This window comes from Strigops habroptila, chromosome 5 (genome assembly GCF_004027225.2).
Source record: "Strigops habroptila isolate Jane chromosome 5, bStrHab1.2.pri, whole genome shotgun sequence".
Classification (NCBI taxonomy): Eukaryota; Metazoa; Chordata; class Aves; order Psittaciformes; family Psittacidae; genus Strigops; species Strigops habroptila.
The window spans coordinates 13,532,468-13,552,533 of record NC_044281.2 but is presented as its reverse complement, the minus strand read 5'-3'; the positions used below and the strand labels follow the sequence as shown (position 1 = coordinate 13,552,533).

Genomic DNA, 20,066 nt, shown 5'->3' with positions numbered 1-20,066 from the left:
ACAAACCAGAGAACATCAGGTTTTCTCTTCAACACGTACTTAGATTGTAAACCCTATATGAGCCTTTGTAATAAATACTCCCTCACAAAACACAGCAGTGGGGATGTTGTCTCTTCTCAAAATCCAGAGACCTCCTGCCCTTGCTACCTACATCCCACAGGCACCCTCTAGGTCCTAGGGCTATTTGTTTTGTACAAGGCAGTGTTTGCTACAGACACCTCACACTGGGTGTTTCAACAGAGAGTGGTTAGTAAACACCTTAAGTTACAGGATGCAGAGGTACATAACCCAGATCAGCTGAGGACACTGTCATGATTACAAAACTACAGCACACAATGGACGCTGGGCATATTATATCTGCATTGTTTATTGCAACCCTAAGGGTTAAAATGTCAAGGGTCCAGTCTCCCAAAGAAATAATGAGATTTTAAAGAAGGAAATGATAATATTTAGAGATCATTTGCTTTCTGCTTTGTAGATAACCCGGGGCCATGATTTTAAACTTCCCTTTGCAGCTCTGCAGGCTAGAAATATGTATTACAAAATAGAGAGACAGGAGTTTGCACTCTATTCCCTGGGTTTCAAGAGCGAGGATTTTAAGAAGACAACCCACCAGATTTTGGGATGTGCACAATAAGATCACACAGTTGGCAATGCTGTGGGGTGAAATCCTGGCTCCATCAAAGTCATTGGAAAAATGCCCATTAAGGCTTAAGTTTCAGCCTGTACCTTCACACAATTAAAAGTAAACAAAGATATTATGCTTATCATAGAATCATACAATAGTTAGGGTTGGAAAGGACCTTAAGATCATCTAGTTCCAACCCCCCTGCCATGGGCAGGGATGCCTTACACTAGACCATGTCGTCCGAGGCATTATCCATCAGCATCTATTTCCACATCCACCCCCTGCCCACCATCTTAAATACCACACCACAAACAGATGTTGATTACAGTGCACTTACTAAAACAATCAAGCAGTTTTAACCCCCAGTCCTGCAATGAACTTTAGAGGAGAATCACAGCCAAAATCCTCGCTTGTATCTCTCCGTGCTAAAATGTGGTACAGTCACAGACTCCTTTTGCCAGTATGACTAATTTAGCAAAAAATCTTTAAAGAAACTGAGGAAAAAAAATAAATCCTGTCCGTATGTATGTTTTGAAGGCCATTCATATAAGTTATTCGTTGTAGTATGTTTTAAGAGCTCCTTAACATCATGTGACGTAACTACACAAAACTAGCATGCAGAAGTGTCCTTAAGAAAACAATAGAAACACCCCCTTAAAAATGACCATGTGCTCTAATCCATCACAAATTATTTACATACAGTTTCAGGAGAAGGAAAAAAAAGGTCTTATGAAAAAAAACACAAAACGTTTCCTTCCTTTTTAAAATCTGTGATTTAAAACCTATTCAAAACGAAACTAGTTCTAAGAGCCTCGATGTCCAAAAATATGTACTGAAAGACAGCTTTAGCTACGTTTGCTCCAAGACTGGTGTTCCTGGAGAACCACACAAACTGCAAATTACAACTGAAGAAGGAATTAAATGCAAGATTTCTCGCCTGGATTTCTCCTATGAGGAAGATCCGGGGGCCTGAGCCATGCAAAGAAATGTGTGAAGAACCAAGTAGTGCCACTGGCTTTTAAAGAGAGTGCTTTAATAGCTTTTCTTGCCACCCTTTCTGAGAAATCCTTTTGGGACTTGCTGTTCCTGGGCTTGTGATTATGCCATTGAAGCAACAACCCAGCAACCCAAGGCCTCCTTCAGAGGCCAGTGTCCATGGGGATGCTGCTAGTGCTCAGACATGCCAGCAGCCGGTGCAGTTCCCAGTGGGAAGCAGCCCCCCAGACAGCGTTGCAGAGAAGCGCCAGGCAGGCAGTTGTATTTGCTTTGCAGTTTATTACTGAAGTCTGCCACAGCACAATGGGATGCCTAATGTGGAACATCACATTAGCAATATTTTATATTTATGTAGCACTCTTCATCTCCAAGGGTCCCTGAGAGCTTTACAAGCTACATACATGGCATACCAATGAAGCTGAGCCATAACTCTTCTAATTAGCTGAACATCAGCACATGGCACAACAGAAAATGTTACCGGTCAGTCCTCTCTTCCTATGGCAAGAGCTGTGTGGTATTTAATAGAAGCATGATGCAAAAGGGCACTCAGTTTTAAGGATTCCTGGGAAAATGAAATCCAACCGGACAGGTCTCCTTAACACCCATGCCTGTTTTCCCTCATTACGTACACACACTTTGTCAGATATGAGACACAGGAGAGGAACAGCCCAAAAGTTGCTGCTTGTTAAATATCTCCATTTTCACACTAGATACAGCAAGTTACCATCGCATGGCTCAGGCAGCCGCTCTGCTGGTCAGCTTACTGAAAAGCCAGTGAGCAGCTGTTGTTCAGTGCACAACAACATCACCCTCTTTTTAAGATTAATAAGTTCATTTCTTTAGCAAAAAGGAAGAGCAGGCTATTTAATACACACATCCTCCAGAGATCAATGCTAACATCTAAGTGTATGTGCGTGCAACCCATCAACCAGTAAAACTAATTACAAAAATCAATTTCAGTTACTTTCCCGAGCCTTTCATTCCTCAATATACTCCTAATTGATTTTTGTTGGAGAATGGAAAGCCTAATTATTATTTTTATTATTACAAAGGAGTGCGGGGGGGGGGCAGTGGTCAGTGCTTAAGTGGCTCACCAACGCTTTCTATCCAAAAAGAGAAAAAAGAAGAAAAAAAGAAGGCATTTTATTCACAGTTTTGCCACCTGCTGGAAAGATGGAAAAGCCTTTAAAAGGGTGACAAAGCACAAGAGAAAACCTGGCGGGAGACAGGATGGGGCAGAAGAGGAATGTGACAGGATTGTGAAACACACAATGTGAGAAGGTTGTACCTATTTTTAGATGGGCAGGGATGATCAAGTGTAAAAGCAGTACATTTCCATGAACGATGTACAGCTCCTTTCATCCAAAAAGATCAGCAGTGCCCTTACAGAGAGATGGCTCTGATCATGTCTATATTAGAGATTGGGGAAAAGAGGTTAAGAACCAGACCCAATGTCCAATCAGTCTTTCTACAAACTTCTAAGCTCCGGATTAGTCCCTAAGGGCTTTGCCAAAGCTTGTCTATGGAGCCAGCAGCAGTCTTCGGCATGTAGCCATTCAGGGAACGAAAAGAAATGAATTTTTGCAGCATTATGTCTTACACACACACAAGCACCTAACACACAACCACAAAGCCCACCTGCCTAGCCGAAAAGCAGAGAAAAGCAAAGCATGGAGCAACATTCAAAGAAATGGAAATGTTCCATTTTCTACTCTACTTAAGAGGACACATTTAACGAACGCCCGTTGCCATACTGCTGAGCACTGAATGTGGGGCGGAATGCCACGCTTTAGCTCTCTGGGTCATCAAGAGGGATAAAGCCTTCGAAACACTGCTCCTCTTTCAAACCCCTTCTCTCTGGAGGACACTCCTGGCTGCCGGGGAGCAGGGCCGGGGGCCGGCGCCAGCCCGGGCGCACAACCCATACTAGTGCCCCATTAATTGCCAGCACATCCTCCCCCAGCGCCGGGCCCTGGGGACAGCAGCAGAGCGGCAGGCCCAGGCAGGCACCCGGAGCAGCACCGGCAGCAGCGCTACCCAATTAAGCCTCCGGAATAAGGGAGCGAGGGGACAGGAAAATTGAAAAGGAAAAAAAGAGAGAAAGAGAAGAATAAAATAAGGATGGAGTTGCTTGGCAACGGGAGGGCAGAAGCAGCTGTGCAGCAGGTCGGGCTGGTACCCAGGCGGCGAGCTGGCCCATTAGCACCCTGCATCTCATGCATTTTGTGCAGGGGTCTCCTAGTAACAGCCTGTGCACGCCGGGCTATTGCACGCTTCCCCTCCTCTCCTCCTGTTTCTCCCCACCATGCGAGGCATTGCTGTTTGCCCTAATTACACATTCTCTGCTGCTTCGAGCTGCCATTACTTTGGTCCCCAGAGGAGCAGCAAGAACTTTAAAAAAAATCTCCTCTAATAAGGGCTTTTAGCTTCAAATTCAGTGGAGCTCTGAGAGCTCCAAGATGCAAGGCAAGGTAGCGGCGGCAGGAGGAACAGATGAAAAAGGAGTTAAAAATGGGCAGTTCACTGGGTCAGGTTTTTCCAGAACCCTGAAATATATTTTTCCCTTTGTTTTTTGTACGTTATCCCAGAGGGTGAACAATGAATACAGCCCTTCATGGTACACAGGGTGTATTTACATAAGCCAGAGCAGCGCACTGAAGATGTGCTTGCTGGACCCCTGCGTTTTAGGCCAAGAGTTTCTGAGAAATTCCAGGAAAATATGAAGGCAAATATTCCAGGCAAAATATAAGACACATCTATCAGGGACTAGGAGCAATGAAAAAAAATAATTAAGAGGAATAGACACCCCTTTTTCCAAATGCTAACATTTTAAATGGTTTTGCTCCATATTTTTGCTAACGAATGTGAGGTTTTGCTTATTCAAGCTACAATCGTGCTGATGTTTTTCACCATTTACCTGTAACGTCATTTTCTCCCTTTTGCCATTGAAAAATCAGAGAAAGATGACCAAAAAATATGACAGACACTGGGAGAGACAGCACAGGAATAAAACACAAAGAACATACATTCTTTATGTATAGAAAAAGAAAGGAAAAAAAAAAGGAAAAGAACATACATTCCATTCTGTTTCCCAGTTTTGTCAACAACAGAAAGAAAAATGAAAGGAGACCGAGGATGGTTTCATTCATTCAGATACTGGATTTGATTTGGGGCTGGCGGTGGAAGGGAAATCATGTGCTTGGGTTTAAAAAGTACCCTGTCAAGTTCTCCCAGTGAAGGCTACCCTGGTGTGAGGGCAGGGCTGCCTATGTGACGGCAGGCATGTGATGTTTCTGACGGAGATCCCATTGCCCCTGATGCTTTCTCCTGTCCTAGGGCTGGGGGTGGCAGGTTGGGCTCAGCGGTGCAGGAGCTCCTTACATCTTCACACTGAGCAGGGCTCGATGAAATAGCCACGTCAACGCTGCTGGCAAACCTTGGTGAACCAAGCAGCCTGGTCTCAAGAGCACAAGGCAGCAAGTAAAGATAATTTTACTGACTAGGAAGTTTCCTCATCTGGATGTTGGAAAAGGCACAAATGATAACCTGTCCTTGGCTCTAAGAGACGTACAAACACCCAGTTGGAAACCACCGAGGTCATTCATGCTGCCAGATGAATGTAACTAAAGGAGGACACAAATGTAGTATGACATTAAATGCTGGGTGACACTGCATGAAACACATTACCTTAATTGTTGTGGTTTAACCCCAGGCAGCAACTAAGTACCACTCAGCCCAGCTCACTCCCCCAGTCCCAGTATGATGGAGAGGAGAATCAGGAAAAGGTAAAACCCATGGGCTGAGATAAGAATAGTTTAATAACTGAAGTAAAATATGACAACAATAATAATAGTAATTAAAAGGGGGGAGAGAGAAAGGAATAAAACCCAAGAGAATCAACTGATGCACAGTACCACTGCTCAGCACCTGCTGACCGATGCCCAGCCAGTCCCTGAGCAGCCATTGGTGCCTCCTGGCCAGCTTGCCCCAGTTTATATACTGGGCATGACATTCTATGGTATGGAATATCCCTTTGGCCAGTTTGGCTCAGCTGTCCTGGCTGTGCCTCCTCCTGGCTTCTTGTGCCCCTCCCCACTAGCGGAGCATGAGACTGAAAAGTCCTTGATCAGGGTAAGCACTAGTTAGCAACAACTAAAACATCGGTGTGTTATCAGTGTTGTTCTCAGACTAAAGCCAAAATCCAACACTGTACCAGCTATTAAGTAGAAAGTTAACTCTATCCCAGCTGAAACTAGGACACTAACACACATTCAAAGCTCAACAAAGCACAGGAAAAATAATTGCCTTTGGGATTATATGGGTTTTACAAAGAATTAATGATAAAATTTTATCACATGTATGACACTCATATGAAAGTCAATTTACAACAGATCATAGCTTAGTCCATTCAAATTAATTTTTACCCAGGTATTCAGATAAAAGTCTTCTACTTAAGGACTGTTTTCCACTACACAGGCCAAGTTTTTAGCGAAGTTTATTACACTGAGGACAGCTCTTTTCTCCCTGCCCCTCCCCAGCAGACACGCCACATTCTCCTAAAACCCAAGTATTTTTCCTCCAGCTTCTAAAATAACAAACAGTAACCACACTGGAAAAAGACCAAATGTGGAAAATTTCACTCTGAAGAAGGAAAAGCTTTGCAAAAGTTACAGGTGACCAACAAGAAGACATCCAAATGGAAGTTTATGCAAAATTAACCATAATACAGTTCCATGCAGTTACATATTGAACAAAGTATACGCAGATGTGCAGGCCTGTATTTTTATAACATTCATTTCCAAGAACTAATACAAGCTTCTAGCGCACTAATGATCACTTATGGTCATCATAAAAAAACTAGAATGACATTGCAAAATTGTCCAACTAATCTATTAAGTTCTCTCTGTCGATGGCACGAGTCCAGACGTACAGGAGGAAGGAATAAATCCCTGCTAAGCCTTTGAATGTGCACTGCCATACAGTGAGGACACCTTTCTGTCAGAACTCAGCTGGGGATCAGCTTTTATCTTGAAACACATGCTTGTCATGATTATCTTCGCTAGCACGCCTGCAAGTGTTTTTTTCCAGCAATCAGCTTTTGCAGCCCCAGTTTTCAGTCCTGGGTTTTGAAGGCCAGACACCTTCAGGAGCAAATCTGCCCAATGCAACATTTGGGTTCCTATCTGCTAATGGGGACTGCTGGGATTGCGAACTGGCCTGCAATATTTTAAAGGCTTTTAACTCTTATTAAGCCTTCTTATCTTGTATAAAGTTGACCAATGGAAAGATTTTGGTTCTGCAGTGACACAAAGGTTTTGGTCACTTTGAGAGAGCTGTGAATAAAGCAGGTCCCGCGCAGTATTTTGTCCTCCCCTTTCCAAAATGGCTGCACTAGTCCTTGAAATTGCCTTCACCTGACATCCTTGTCTCTCATTCATTTCAATCTACTGCAGCACGTTACCATTCACTGCTTGACATGTGGAAACCAACCGGCTTTTACAAGTGGTGGTAGATACAAGTTTTCTGTCCAATGCAGAGAGGTCCATCCAGGCTGCTGGCTGCTTTCCAGATGGAACCCAGACTCAAATGCCCATACCTAACTTAGGAAGAGCCTAACCTGCTTTCGAGATGAGAGGAAGCACACTTGGCTTTTCGTGCCCAGAGAACTTCAGCTCTCCCAACCTGCTCAGGCCCTTCTCATCCAGTAAGCCCACCTTAGCCTAAAACAGCATCTCTGAGCACACATCTCTGGTTCAGGCCTGCTATGACCTCAAATCAGAAATGCCAGTGCTTTGGACAAACGGGACAAGAAAATGATAGCTTCTCATCATTAACTTGCCATGTGTACCCAGTGTGGGGCAGCAGCAACACAAAGGGAAATCAGTAGAAGACGAGGGTTTTTTCTTCCAGTCTTTCTCTGTGATGCCTGTCATTCACCCCCTTGCCAGGTGCCTTATGGGGGGCTCATGGGTGGGTGGATATAAAGAAAACACTAGATGACAAACTAGAGATGGTTCCTTCATGCCTTACCAAGGCAGCCTGCCATAACATTTGGAGGTGCCTACACACTCCCTCCTGCAGCTGCTGAACAGACAGCAAACATCACTTTCCAGGTCTCCCTTGTGCCAAAAATCATCTCGCATGGCAAATAAACAAACAATACCTGTTTTCAAACCCAGACAGAAAACTGTCCTGTCCTATTGATTTGGCAAATGATGGAGCAGAAACATAGGACTAAGAATTCAGGTATTGGCAACTAAGCAACGGATGAACACCACCAGTGCTCTAAATGGCAACGGCTGCTTTTGGCAGGGCCCATCCTCCTGCCACCTGGGAGGTTCACAAAGCTCTTTCCTCCGCCTAAGCTCCCGCTGCAATAATGAAGTGAGGCTCTGGCCCTCACAGTGAAATCACAACATTCCCCTCCAAACTTGCCAAATGGCTAAAAGGCTTCAAAACCAGAAGGTTTGAAAGAGCTCATGATCAGGTTGGGCTTATTTTAATCTGCTTTGATAAACTCTTGTTACATTTATACCCCAAAAAACTTAAAAAAAAATAAATCCAACCACACAATAAAACACAACTTTCCAATTTGGCAATGCAACTGTATCCCAAAACAAAGCCAGCCATGAATAAAGGTCTCCCTCACTTCCCTGGCTCTTATTTCCAATGGCAAATTCACCTATTGCTTCAGCTACTGCCATGGGACCTTCAGCATCACCCGTGTCCCTCCATGTCCCTCTCTGCCCCCTTGCTGAGTTGCAGCCCTGCACACAGAGCTGGGGACTCACTACAAGGTGGTGGGTCTCTGTACAACAAAAAAAGGGCTTTCATTTCTCCTATGCTACCTACACTGTTCTCCCAAATGCTTTTCCCTAAGTCATTATTCAGAATCTTGCATCCTGCAGAATTGGTGCTGTGCCTGGCTATTTGCTTTTTCTTTCTCTTCATTAGCTTTCTGTTCACGGGTGCTACCACACTAACACAATACAGCAATGCAGCTTCTCATTCATGCGGTACCACAGACACAGATACTCTTTATTTCCTCCATTATTCCTTTACTTTGTATTAATCTTCTGTATCTATCACCCAGCCTGCTCTCCTCAATTTGGTCTTTTCCGATCATTTCCAAATTCTGAATGTTCCCTCTTCTATCTCCAGCACTTTGGGAAAGCTCTTCTCTGTTGTTTCAAATCCCATCTCAAAAACCTTCCGGTTCATTAATGCTCTTTCTAATCTCTTGTGTCTCTTCTCTTGTTCTTGCAAATGTAGTAATTTGTTTTCCTGCAGGGTGGATTTGTTTGTTTTAGTTACTCTCACCCAGCACTTTGGATCAAAGAACTATATAATTTAAATTAAGATGTCCTGACAATGTGAAACAAACTCCGCTTAGATAAGTACTATCTTAAGATCGCATGTAGACTCACAGCATCTATTTACATGGGTATTTCCCAATTGCTTAGGCTTTAGAAACCTAAATATAGATGTGAGGTGCCCAACTGCTGCTTTTCAGACTTGAGCTTAGATTGTAGCAGAACCTGGTTTTACATGGATAAAGAAAAAACCCCAAAACCTTCTGGTACTCATAAAACGCAAACCCCAGCAGAACCCCTAAAGGTCATTTTTTAGCACTATCCCAAATCTTAAGGATTTCCTGGTCAGTTTATACATGATGCTTTATCTCTGGCTAGAAAGCACCACGCCACCTCATACCTTCTCCTGTACATTACTGCAAGGAAGGCTGATACGGTTTTGTCAGGAGATCGAAATCTCCTCCAGCGGTCTTTGATCTGGGAGCACAGCCACGTCTCATAACTAATCTTCCCAGAGGTCACAGGCCACATCACCCTTAGACTTATTTGCATCCAGACACTTGCCAGCAATATCCTGTTTTCTAATTTAGGAAGTGCTGATGACTATACATGGGTTTGGGCTCATTCAAATTCCTTTCCTCTCCACTCTCCATTACATTAGCAATTCATCTCCATGCATGTGTGAAGGCTGGACCAAAATTTGTCTCTCAAAACAGACAAATGTCATTGTTTGCACTGACGTCTGCTCCACAAATAACTGTGAGAGAATGTGCTAGGGTTGGATTACCATGCCGGTCCTGGTTGCTCCTTCTTTAGATGTTTTTACCTCACCTTCACAATTTCAGTATGGTCTTTCCAAACCTACAGCTCACCTTTTCCTCCAGCTTACAGACCCAGTCACTATTTCTCCCCTGAGGGGCTTCTTTGTGGCCCTCTGACAGTCCCATCACTGCTCTCAGCTCCTTTACACGTCCTTCGCTCTAGATGTCCCAGCTTACTTCGAATTCAGTCAAATATTTTCATTTCCCTTTCCATCCACACAATGTTTTTCCCTTCCCCTTCCAGATTAAATTCTCTTGCACACAGATGATTGTTTTTCCCTCTCCAAAGGTCATCCAGAAGGTGGTTTCATAACCAGTTCACCCATTGATGGCCTTACAGCGCTGTCCGGATCCTCTTACGGATGAGATACGCACGAGCCATGTGAGGGATGCACCAAGTGCAATGGGGGGTCTGACTGTCTCTGGGCTCCCCAGCGAAGTAAGGCCCGAAGAGATCGTCTCCAACCCAGCAAGCTGCTATCAGTCTGTACTGCCTCCAGCCCAGGCTGGCTCATCACGCAGCAGCGAGGAACACCAGCCAGCGTCTGTCTGGTCAGCCTTACATATGAGAGAAAGGAATGCAACCTCCTTCCGCCGCCTTCCGTCCCCCAGCTCCCCAGCCCATGGTTTTCTTGTTTCCATGCACTGCAGTAAATCGCTTTGATCCAGCAAGTGGCCTTTGCACGTGCAAGTTGGGTGACCAGCCCGCATCTGCCTCCTTGCCTGCAAACTCCACACTGAGAGCTCTTTGTCTGTCAGGGCACTCACACCCTTTTACACAGAGCCCACACTGGCAGACTGCTCTTGCATGACATACTAACAAACTACCAGCCAAAGGAAAATATCTCGCAATCATTTCAGACCCTCTGGCTCAGCCACTGACTAAGCCAAGTGGCTACTAGCCATTGGCACTGCTGGGTGCATTCACAACCTACAGCACACTCAGCTCAGGCATGAAAAAAACAAAGCACCAAGAGAAAAGGGCTTCTTGTCCCTAGCCCTGAAGGCGTGCATGGGAAGGGAGGCAGCCCTGCCATTTATTATTCAGTCCTGAATTTCCTTAGCTATTCCTCTCTGTCCCTCTCTTTTACCAGGTCCCTGCGGGGGGACCTCACTGCAGAGGTCAGCATGAACAGATTTAATGTCTTGATTGCACCAGCTCTGATTTAAGGCATCCAACGGTCAGGCTTTTTTTTAAGGGAACAGAGCACTTAAACAGGATGAAGGGGTCAGAATGACTTTGTGCTCTGGACAAAACCAAGCTAGTTAGTGAAGCCTATCACACACACACACCCACCGCCCCCCTTGATTCACTTAGATTGCTCCCAAGGTGTAAATGTTCAAAGGTATTTAGGCATTTTGCTTTCCACAGAGAAAAATGGGAGCCAGGTGCCTACCTGCTCCCAGGTTCTGCATCAGAGACGGATTTTAAAAACAAGGCTGCATCCAGTCCTCATCACAAAACGAAACCATGCTTTCTACACAGCTAGGATGTTGTCATGTGCAGGGTGTTATATGGGTGCAAAGGCAGGAGAGCTCCTTATCCAGGTCTGTATTCCCTCTCATCTTTTGTCTTCCTGCTTTCCTAACAACCTGTGCTATCTGCTTAGGACTTGTTGGATGGAACAGGAACACTCCCATAAACTAGTACATGGTTTAGGGGCTGGTTAAACCACGGATGGTTCAACTGGCAAGATCAGAGGGGTAGCCCACTAGGTGTGGTGCTGGGAGTGGGAGGCATGAGCAACTGCAGTTTCACTATCTGACATAGGTCTTCCCCACCTGATAGCAAAGGTGGATTTGCCTTTCTCACCATGTTGGGCACTGCTGTGGATGGGCAGATACATACATGTCAATGGCACAATGTACAGCCTAAGGCTATTCAATAGAAGTATCACAGGGCCAGTGAGAAATGTTTCTCATCATGGATTAACTGTAAAACATCAGATTTCACAAAAAATTAAACCAGACCTAAGGCTGGGTTCAAAAGCATGGAAAATCTTGTGAAATTCTGACTCCAAAGGATGGCAGTGTTGAAAGAGTACTGTTTCTTCCAAGTGCTCTCTCAGGACTCCTTGTCCACATCCACACCTACTGGGTGACAAATCCAGAAAAACTCCACGAGTTCACCCTTCCTAGCGAGCATGTCACACCCCTAACGTTGGAAAGAGCTGTGTAAGACCCAGAACTTTCAGCTCCAGGAGGAACACAGGGGTCACATGTGAACAGATAAGGGCTCTCAAACTCTGCATTTGTGCCTTCATGGGGAGCCCCGCTGCCTGCTGGAAGGCCTGGCTGGGACATCCCCCCTGACAGCACTGGTGCTACGAGGGACCAGCCTCACAGCAGCACTGGTGCTATGAAGAGGCTCCTGACCACGTTGCTGCAGATTTGAAAATGACTGCACTACTTTCACTGGCTTTCAAATCACTGAATCACAAGTGAGGTCACTCCTGGCAAGGTGGCTATCCCCAGTAAAAGCACTAGAAAGCCCATATAAAAAGATCAAAACCAATGCTTTTTACGTCTTAATATGATTTATACTTCAGACTCTCTAACTTTTACAGGGCTGTCTAGTATTTGATGGATGCAGCTCTCTTAACAACCCACATATTTGTTTGATTTACTGCACTGGTCCAACATGTTATTTTCTACCTTGCAAGAACAACCTCGCTTGTAGCAGTCTGCCTGCATGATAAGACCATGAATTAAATGTGCAGTTATCATAAGAGACCACACATTTTACAGTAAAATTGGGAAAACTGATTACAGCAATCCCTCTGGAAACAAGAATAATCACATGATAAGACAGTGCTAATGGGAATTTATCATCTCTCATCACATGTGAAGCTTAGAACAAAGCAGCAAAGCACACGAACTGCACAGCTATTACTGCCGATAAATACGAGCTGAAAAGCTACTGGGGACTATGAAGAAATGACAGGAGAGTGGGGATCCTGAATAGGCAAACCTAAGCCAATCCAGTATGCTCCAAGAAGCTTACACAGTGGAGCTTATATGCAACACTAGTAAATATTACCCAAAATAGCAGTCTGACATCTTTCCATACATTCTATTCCCTCTCTACCTACATTGTTCCATTCAAACTCCATGTCATTCCTTCATTTGTTCTCACTGTATCTTATTACCAGAGAAGCCCAAGATGATGAGTATCCCAAGGGTACGTGCATCTCCACACCTACATGTCTGCATCTACACACATATTCTCTCATGTAGACATTAGTCCTGAACTGTGTATCTCAGATCTTGAGAACGTTTTCCTCTTTCCCCCACAAAAAAAGGCAACAAAACCTACCCACACTATTCTCCAGTTGAAGCAATTAACACTTGACTAAAATTAACATTTTTAAAGTTGTCTTGGGGAAGTGAGTGCCAAAAACCCAAACTGGCATGCCCACAGTTTTAACATGAACATCTATATCCCTTAGCTATCCTAAAATTACTTTGCCTCAAGCCCTATAAGACAATGAAATCCCAACAGGTTAATGGTAGACGTTGAACTCCTCTGTCCTACTGAATAATGGGTACATTTCCTGACCTAACTATTATTCCGCTACCCTGTTTCATAGACAGAAGCTTGGACTTTCAGAAGAGATTTCTTTTTTCCCCTTTCTAAATGAGAATAAAAGGAGATGGTTACAGTTAGGTGGCAGGAGGACAAGATGAAAGAAGCATCCTACATAAGTACCTGTATGAGTCCTCTGGTGAGCCTTTAAGTGGGAGCTCTTTGTATAAACCTTCCGGCACCCATTAAACTGACAGCGGTGAACCCTCTTCTTGTTTTCTGGGGATGCTTCTGCCCCTGTACCAACGTGCTCACTGTCACTTTGCCCAGTTTTTATCGTCCCCGCGGTCGCTGTCACTACACCCACTTTCACGGAGCTGAGGGAAGTTTTCTTGGCCACCAGTTTCAACGTCACCGTGCCATCCACCGCTGAGAGAGTCTGTGAGGTTTTTACAAGGTGGCGGCTGAGCTCTGGGGAGGAAGGGGGTGTTAATGAGGTTACTGCATTGAGTTGGGCCTGGTTGACGGCTGTGTAGCCTTCTGTGGAAGAGCTGGTGGACTGCAAACTGAGGCACGTCTCAGACAGCAGCTTGTCCCGTGAGAGGATAATGTCCACGTTGGTGCTTTTGTCACACGTACTCGTCTCCACAGGTAAAAGGATGGGGTCCAGCCGTCGGATATTGTCCTCTGCATCTGGGGCTGAGGCGGCATGAAGGAAACAGTCCAAATCCTCACCAAAGGTCTCAGAGATCTTCCGCGGTTCAGTCTGAAGGTATCGCTCCAACTCCAGGCATGTCTGCAGGAGGGAAAGCGAGAGGGGAGGGAGAGAAACCACCGTTAGACAGAGGTTACAGCACAGCTCCCACCTGGGGCCGAAGAACAATGTGGTCCAGAGCCATTCAGAGAGAGCACTCATGCACACCAGCACCTTCTTGTGAGATGGTCACATTTTGGGAGACATGAAGATTTGGCACTTGTTTGATGCTGCTCCAAGACAGAGTATAGGAATATCCACGTATGGTAGCAGATGTTATAGTAGGAGTGAAGATATGACAACCAGAAAGCACCACTACATTTTCTGTAGTGAAAAGCCTGTACATTGTCCCATGGATATCAGGCCCTTCCCAGTTTTAAGTGTAATCCGGCCAACAGTCACTTCCATATGAAACTATCCTAAAGGCTCCATTGCCTGGCCACGTACAGACAAAAAGTCACCTCTCCAAAGAACTGCTTCCTCTTCCTTCACAAACATTAACTTTCACTCCAAATTTAACTCAGTGTGGTTGGCTGGGGCCCAGTCTGTTCCTAAACCAGCAGAATTCTAAAGCGTAGCATTTTAAGATAGGAGACAAACTTCCAGTGATACCACAGCTTATTTAAAGGACCTGAGAGAAGGAAAGACTTGACACCAAAAAGGGGTCTATTGTCAGTCTTACAGGGTTTTCGGCATATCTGGTCAAATGGGGCTCACTGTGTACAGGACACCAGACTTGCACACAAACACATACAGGCACCTTATTAAAAAGTAGGTGAAGTTGCACTCAGAGAGGCTGCTACGTGGTCCTGCATTTCCACAGCAGTGATTACCAGCACGAGGATGGGGTAAGCCTCCTAACTTGAATGTACCTTACTTCAAGGTGCCCCAAGCTATCCCCAATAAGGTCTCCAGGCACTATCACACTGCCCAGTGTTCTCCATAACCAACATTATAAACTTTTATTGTTTATAGAAAACCATTCGCTGTAGTTTCAGGAGCTTTTAATGGAGTTTATTAGTGCTGTTTTTCATTTCTAGCTTCCTGAAAGGCTAGCTGGTGTAATATCACCACTGTGATTTTAGATGACTTGAAGAAAGAGACATTCTAGCCGATACCTTTTATAAACCTCTAAAAACTACTCCTCGGAGAACACTTCTAGAGATATAAAGAAAGTGATTTTAGGCAAAAAATGTCAGCCTATGGGGGCTAGCAACCCACCTACATCCCAACCTTGAGAGTCCAGCATCTGATCAAGAGACAAAAGCCTCATATGACTGGAGGAGACACAGACACTCCTGCCTTCTGGGTACAAACGTCCCACCAACACGGGTGTAAAGAGACCCCACTCGCAGCTCTCTATGAGCTGTCAGATAATTCAAGATTATTACTTTCAGCGTACTCAGGAAGCAGCACTGCTGGTGGCAGATATTATGCAGTGGGATGACTTTCAGAGTTCACAACAGAATTTGACAGACAGTTATCTGTTGTTTAAAATAATAGCTGATTATAGACCTGAGCTGTAGAGATGGACTTGGACAAAAAGCAATAGAACAGCAATATATGCAAGTGAGACGTGCTATACTTTAGCGTGTAGGTTATTTTCAGAGGCATGATACTGTGTGTGCGATGTGTCTGCTCACAGGCCTGGAGGTGGAACACTTACCAGTTAGTACTTGCCTTAAGCAACCTTTCCATTTTCTTTTTAAAGTGCATTTCTGGGATCATGAGGAATGGCTTTAGCTGAGGATCTGGTCTCTCCCCAGATCAATCCTAACAGGTTTTAGGAGCAGCTTCCCAATGTGTCCCACAGTCTTTCAGGAATAACCCCCCCCCCACCACCAGGAAAGGTGATGCTTTTGAATTCTCCACATAATGTAATTTGGGCTGCTTGGCCCACTTAGCCTTCACCCAGTGGGGCAGAAACAGGTTTAGTGGCCTAATAAATAAAAGGCTTCCAAAGGAAAGAGCAAGCATAATCACAAACTGGGGGTGGAAAGGGGGAGGGGGGAAGACAGGGACTCAAGGCCATTAAATCCGATGACAGTGACATGAAATTTCAATTGCTGTGGGATCAGAAAGCCGCGCGCTGGCTGCAGGCTGCCCATGGAGGGGAGGCAAGCAGGAGGTGCTGCTCCTTTAAGGCATCACTACCCCATGACAACAATAGTGGGCCTGACAGTTTCTTCCAGCTTCACCATTAATTTTCCATAAAGAGCAGTTTCTCGATGAGCCCTTTTCAGCAAAGCCTGATGCTTCAGAAACCTGTAATTATTCCTGGCTCCCCCCTCCCGCAGCCATTGCACCTGTGCCATTTCAAGACACCAGCTGGTCATGTCTTGCCTTCTGCCTCTGAAATCCAAAACCAGTGGATCAAGCCCATCTCCCCATAGAGGGGGGAAAAAAACAACTCAAAGAAACAATATAATGCAGTCCTTCCCTCCCGCCCCCTTCAGCCTCTCCACCAAGTCAATAGGGGGAAGAGCCTAGCAACGCTGAGCCAGAAAAGCCCTCCACCTAATCTGCATGGCAGACAAAGCCCGGCAAGGGGTTACAGCCACAGCCCTTCTTTAACCCCCCACCAGGGCCCTACCTGCTGCTGCATTTGCCAGAGCAGGCAATTGCCAGCAGAAACAAAGCATCTTTCCCCATATGCACTTCCCAGCTTCTGCCAAGTACCTCACGCGACCTTGCTGGCCCAAATCACCCAGGGAGTGCCCAAATCACCCTGGCAAAGCAACCTTCAGGGCAGCAAAGCCAAAACCCTCATCTTGAGCTCTGACCTGGAGAAACCAGCCAGGCTGACACCACCAAGGCCCCCACTCCAGCCCAGTGGACCATCAGGAGGGGCAGGAGAGTTCTTTGGTCTCCCTTCCCACAAAGTTCTTTGCCAGCAAGTGCATCAAAAACTACATTTTTGTGTGTGTGTTAGCAGCAGGATATTGATCACTACCCACAGAGATATGAACCCAAACTGCTGGATTCAGATGATGGTGAACCCCTGTAGATTTTCTACTTCCAATATCAGCGCGGTAGGAAAATGGTCCAAGGATATCTAAACAGGAGTGACCTGCTCTTGTCATGCTGTTGTCACAGTTCTGTTGGATGTCTAACTTCTTCTTAACCACTCATGCAAGAGATGGGGAGCTTTGTGTAATGGATGTAATACATATCACATGTGACATTAAGTCTGACTGTCCTTTGTTTGCTACACTGCAGGCAACTTGGTGGCTATTCAGCTTTTTCACCCAGTGCCTGTAGGACTTAGAGCAATAAACACTTCAAAAATTGCAATGGGAAGAGGAAGATGACTCCCTCCAGGAACAGAAGAAGATCCGTAAGATTGCTGTTTGCTGTCAAGACAGTTTTGCAGCCTAGGTATAAAAAGTGACCCACTACTTCAACCCATCTGCCCTTATTAAGGAGGGTCATTCTCCTTGCACCTTGCTCCTCAATTTAGCCAGTTAAAAGATGATGATTCCTGACTGATGAATTACACAATGTGACTTTGCGAGACCTCAGGTACTTGCAAGAAAGGATGGCAGCCTGGCATGTGGACAATCCCAACAAGGGATTTTTCAGTTTTGGACACAAGTGCAAAAAGATTCACTTTTCCAGCAGAGGCACATTGCCACAACCTGCAAGAAATGTTGTGTTTCCTGCTACACGCTGGTAACTCGTAACGTCTCTTTGCTCCCCACATTATACTGTCATCTCAGTCCTCTGGGACATATGTAGCAGCAGAGTACATGTAAACTGCACACTATGACACTTCCACATGCAGCGCTAGATCCTTCAGACAGTAAAAGACAACCAGTGTAGTGCTGTCCTATGCCTGGTAAGGACCTACTTCCCGTTAGTCCTTTCAGAGTTTGCAGTAGCATTGATCCAGGGAAGTTCAGTGTTCAGCATATCTGTCGATTCAGAAAGGTATGGCCTCTAAGTTACCTGTATTCTTACCTCTGGAGCCCATGTAAAGCTCACCAACTCAAAGTAAAGATTATTTACCAAACACATTAAGAATGCTCACCACTATGAAATACAATGCAAGAGAAACCCAGTGTGGGCTAGTAGAGATGCAATACATTTGTACCATTTTCAGCACAGATTAGCACTCACCTAATTTGCAGCCAGCAGAAATCAAGACAGTTTTGCTACTAACTGCAACAACAACGGACTTTCCAATCCCTCCTTGATTTGTAGATACTCTGTTTGGCTCAGCCAGCCTAAATTTTAAGATGCTTGTCAGCTGTGCAACTCAGAACATTCAAAATCCAAATATGAAGGAGATGGAGCTCTAGCTGGGACCATCACTGCCAACAAAGTGCCAAGGCTCAAGGCAGTGTGAGGAATGACATGCCCGTAGGCCAGGGGCCTCTGCAGGGACATAAAGTTTGGCATCTCGGTTCAGGTACAGACAGCTGTGGAAAACCTAATTCCAACTGATGACTCAAAATGAACTCTCAGTTCCCAGGGTATAAATCTAAACTTGCTCCAGTGAATTGCACAGCACTGGTCTCCATTGGCAACCATACTGAGTATCAGAATTTGACCCATACACCCAGGCTCTTGAGAAACCACAGGTCACTTCAGAAGCACTTGCCTATGTTCAAGTCTTTACACCACTCGAGCTCCCGGGCATTTTGCACAGCTAAAGACAGGAAAATACGGCAACAGCACAGTACAGTTCTGCCAAGCCAAAACAAAGGCCAACACTTAGAATGATTTGAGGACAGAAAGTCAGGGAGACACCTTATCAACATGTTCCCTGGGTTCCTCTGCTTTATTGATGCTGAAATATTTTTGTAACATCTTGATTTTGAATTTTTCTCGCAGATCATGGGAAGTTCTTAACTGGAAGTGCTAGTTACTTCTAAGTGCCATTTTACTACAGATATAATTGGACATCAAGCACCGATCTTGGAAGTTATCCAAAACTTAATTATGAAGTTGGATACTTAGATCAGGCTGTGACAGAGAATGAAAATGTTGAATGTGGTTGACAAGTAGGTCTGATCTACCAGCTCTGTTTACAATACTTGAAAATACTTTCTTTGCAACATAATTTACATGAGCAAAGCAGAAATACACATGCAATAGAGAAGGTCAAATACCAGCCTCCACCATGACCCCATTGCTTTCCACTGGCATGTAAAAAAAGGGGCTCATGTCTACCTTCAAATAATTGTGAAAGTCTCAAGACTGCAAAGGAAGAGAAAGCAGCTCAACCTGAAGGTAACCCAAACTAATTCTAAGGTCAGCACCACAGCAGTTCACTCAAGCTCAGCGCGAACAGCCACACCAGGTCCAGTGCCCGGTGACTATTTCACTCTTCAGCAGAACAGCGAAAGCTTTGAGCTGCAGTGGTGCTTGCATTGCAAGCAGCCCTAAGTTAAGAGGAGTAAGAGATATAAAGCTCACCTGCCTTCCCTGAAATGCCATGCTATTTTTGTCCTTAGCCCTAAAACAAGGTCTAAAAGATGCATCTTCTTCCCACTGCCAAAAGCCTTCATTACTTCCTGAACAACAACAAAACCCAATATTCTTGCCCATCTATTCCAACATTGTCATCTGTTCCCACCCAGCTGCCAAAACCCCCAGCTTTTCCTCTTGGCAACCTCTACTGGGCAGTTGCTAGTTGTCAAAAAGCTGCAGCACATCAGAAGCTTAACATTTGGGACAGCATAAAATAAACAGAATTTTAGTATTAAAATAAGTCGTTTTGCAAAATACACTTGGGAAAATGGGAAAACCACAGTATGAAATGAATGAATACTAAGAAAAAGTTTTGGTCAATAGCAAATAATTTCTATTGCAAAGCATTTAAGACAAAACTAGTCATGTGCCAGCACATCTCACCTATGTGTTAGAGAGCTCATTGAAAAAAAAAAGACAGCTAAATCAGGTACAACAATAAGACACTAATGACAGCTAACTTGCAGTAAAAATCTGCACGTATGTTCTTAATCCCTTGTATATATGAAGCAAATCAAGCTAACTGTATGCTCAACAAACAGGCTTTTGCCAA

At 44.8% G+C, this 20,066-nt stretch overlaps 1 protein-coding gene across 3 annotated transcripts in view; it reads right to left on the bottom strand.

Annotated features, from left to right (window-relative positions):
- The window catches only part of KLF7 (Kruppel like factor 7), a 64,222-nt gene that overhangs the window by 19,905 nt on the left and 24,251 nt on the right, over nucleotides 1-20,066 (bottom strand). For 2 of the 3 annotated variants that reach the window (XM_030487095.1, XM_030487096.1), the window contains exon 2: nucleotides 13,468-14,080. In XM_030487095.1, the coding sequence (XP_030342955.1) occupies nucleotides 13,468-14,080 (613 nt within the window). The remainder of the gene's footprint in view (nucleotides 1-13,467; nucleotides 14,081-20,066) is intronic. The other variant, XM_030487097.1, reaches the window with a different exon arrangement.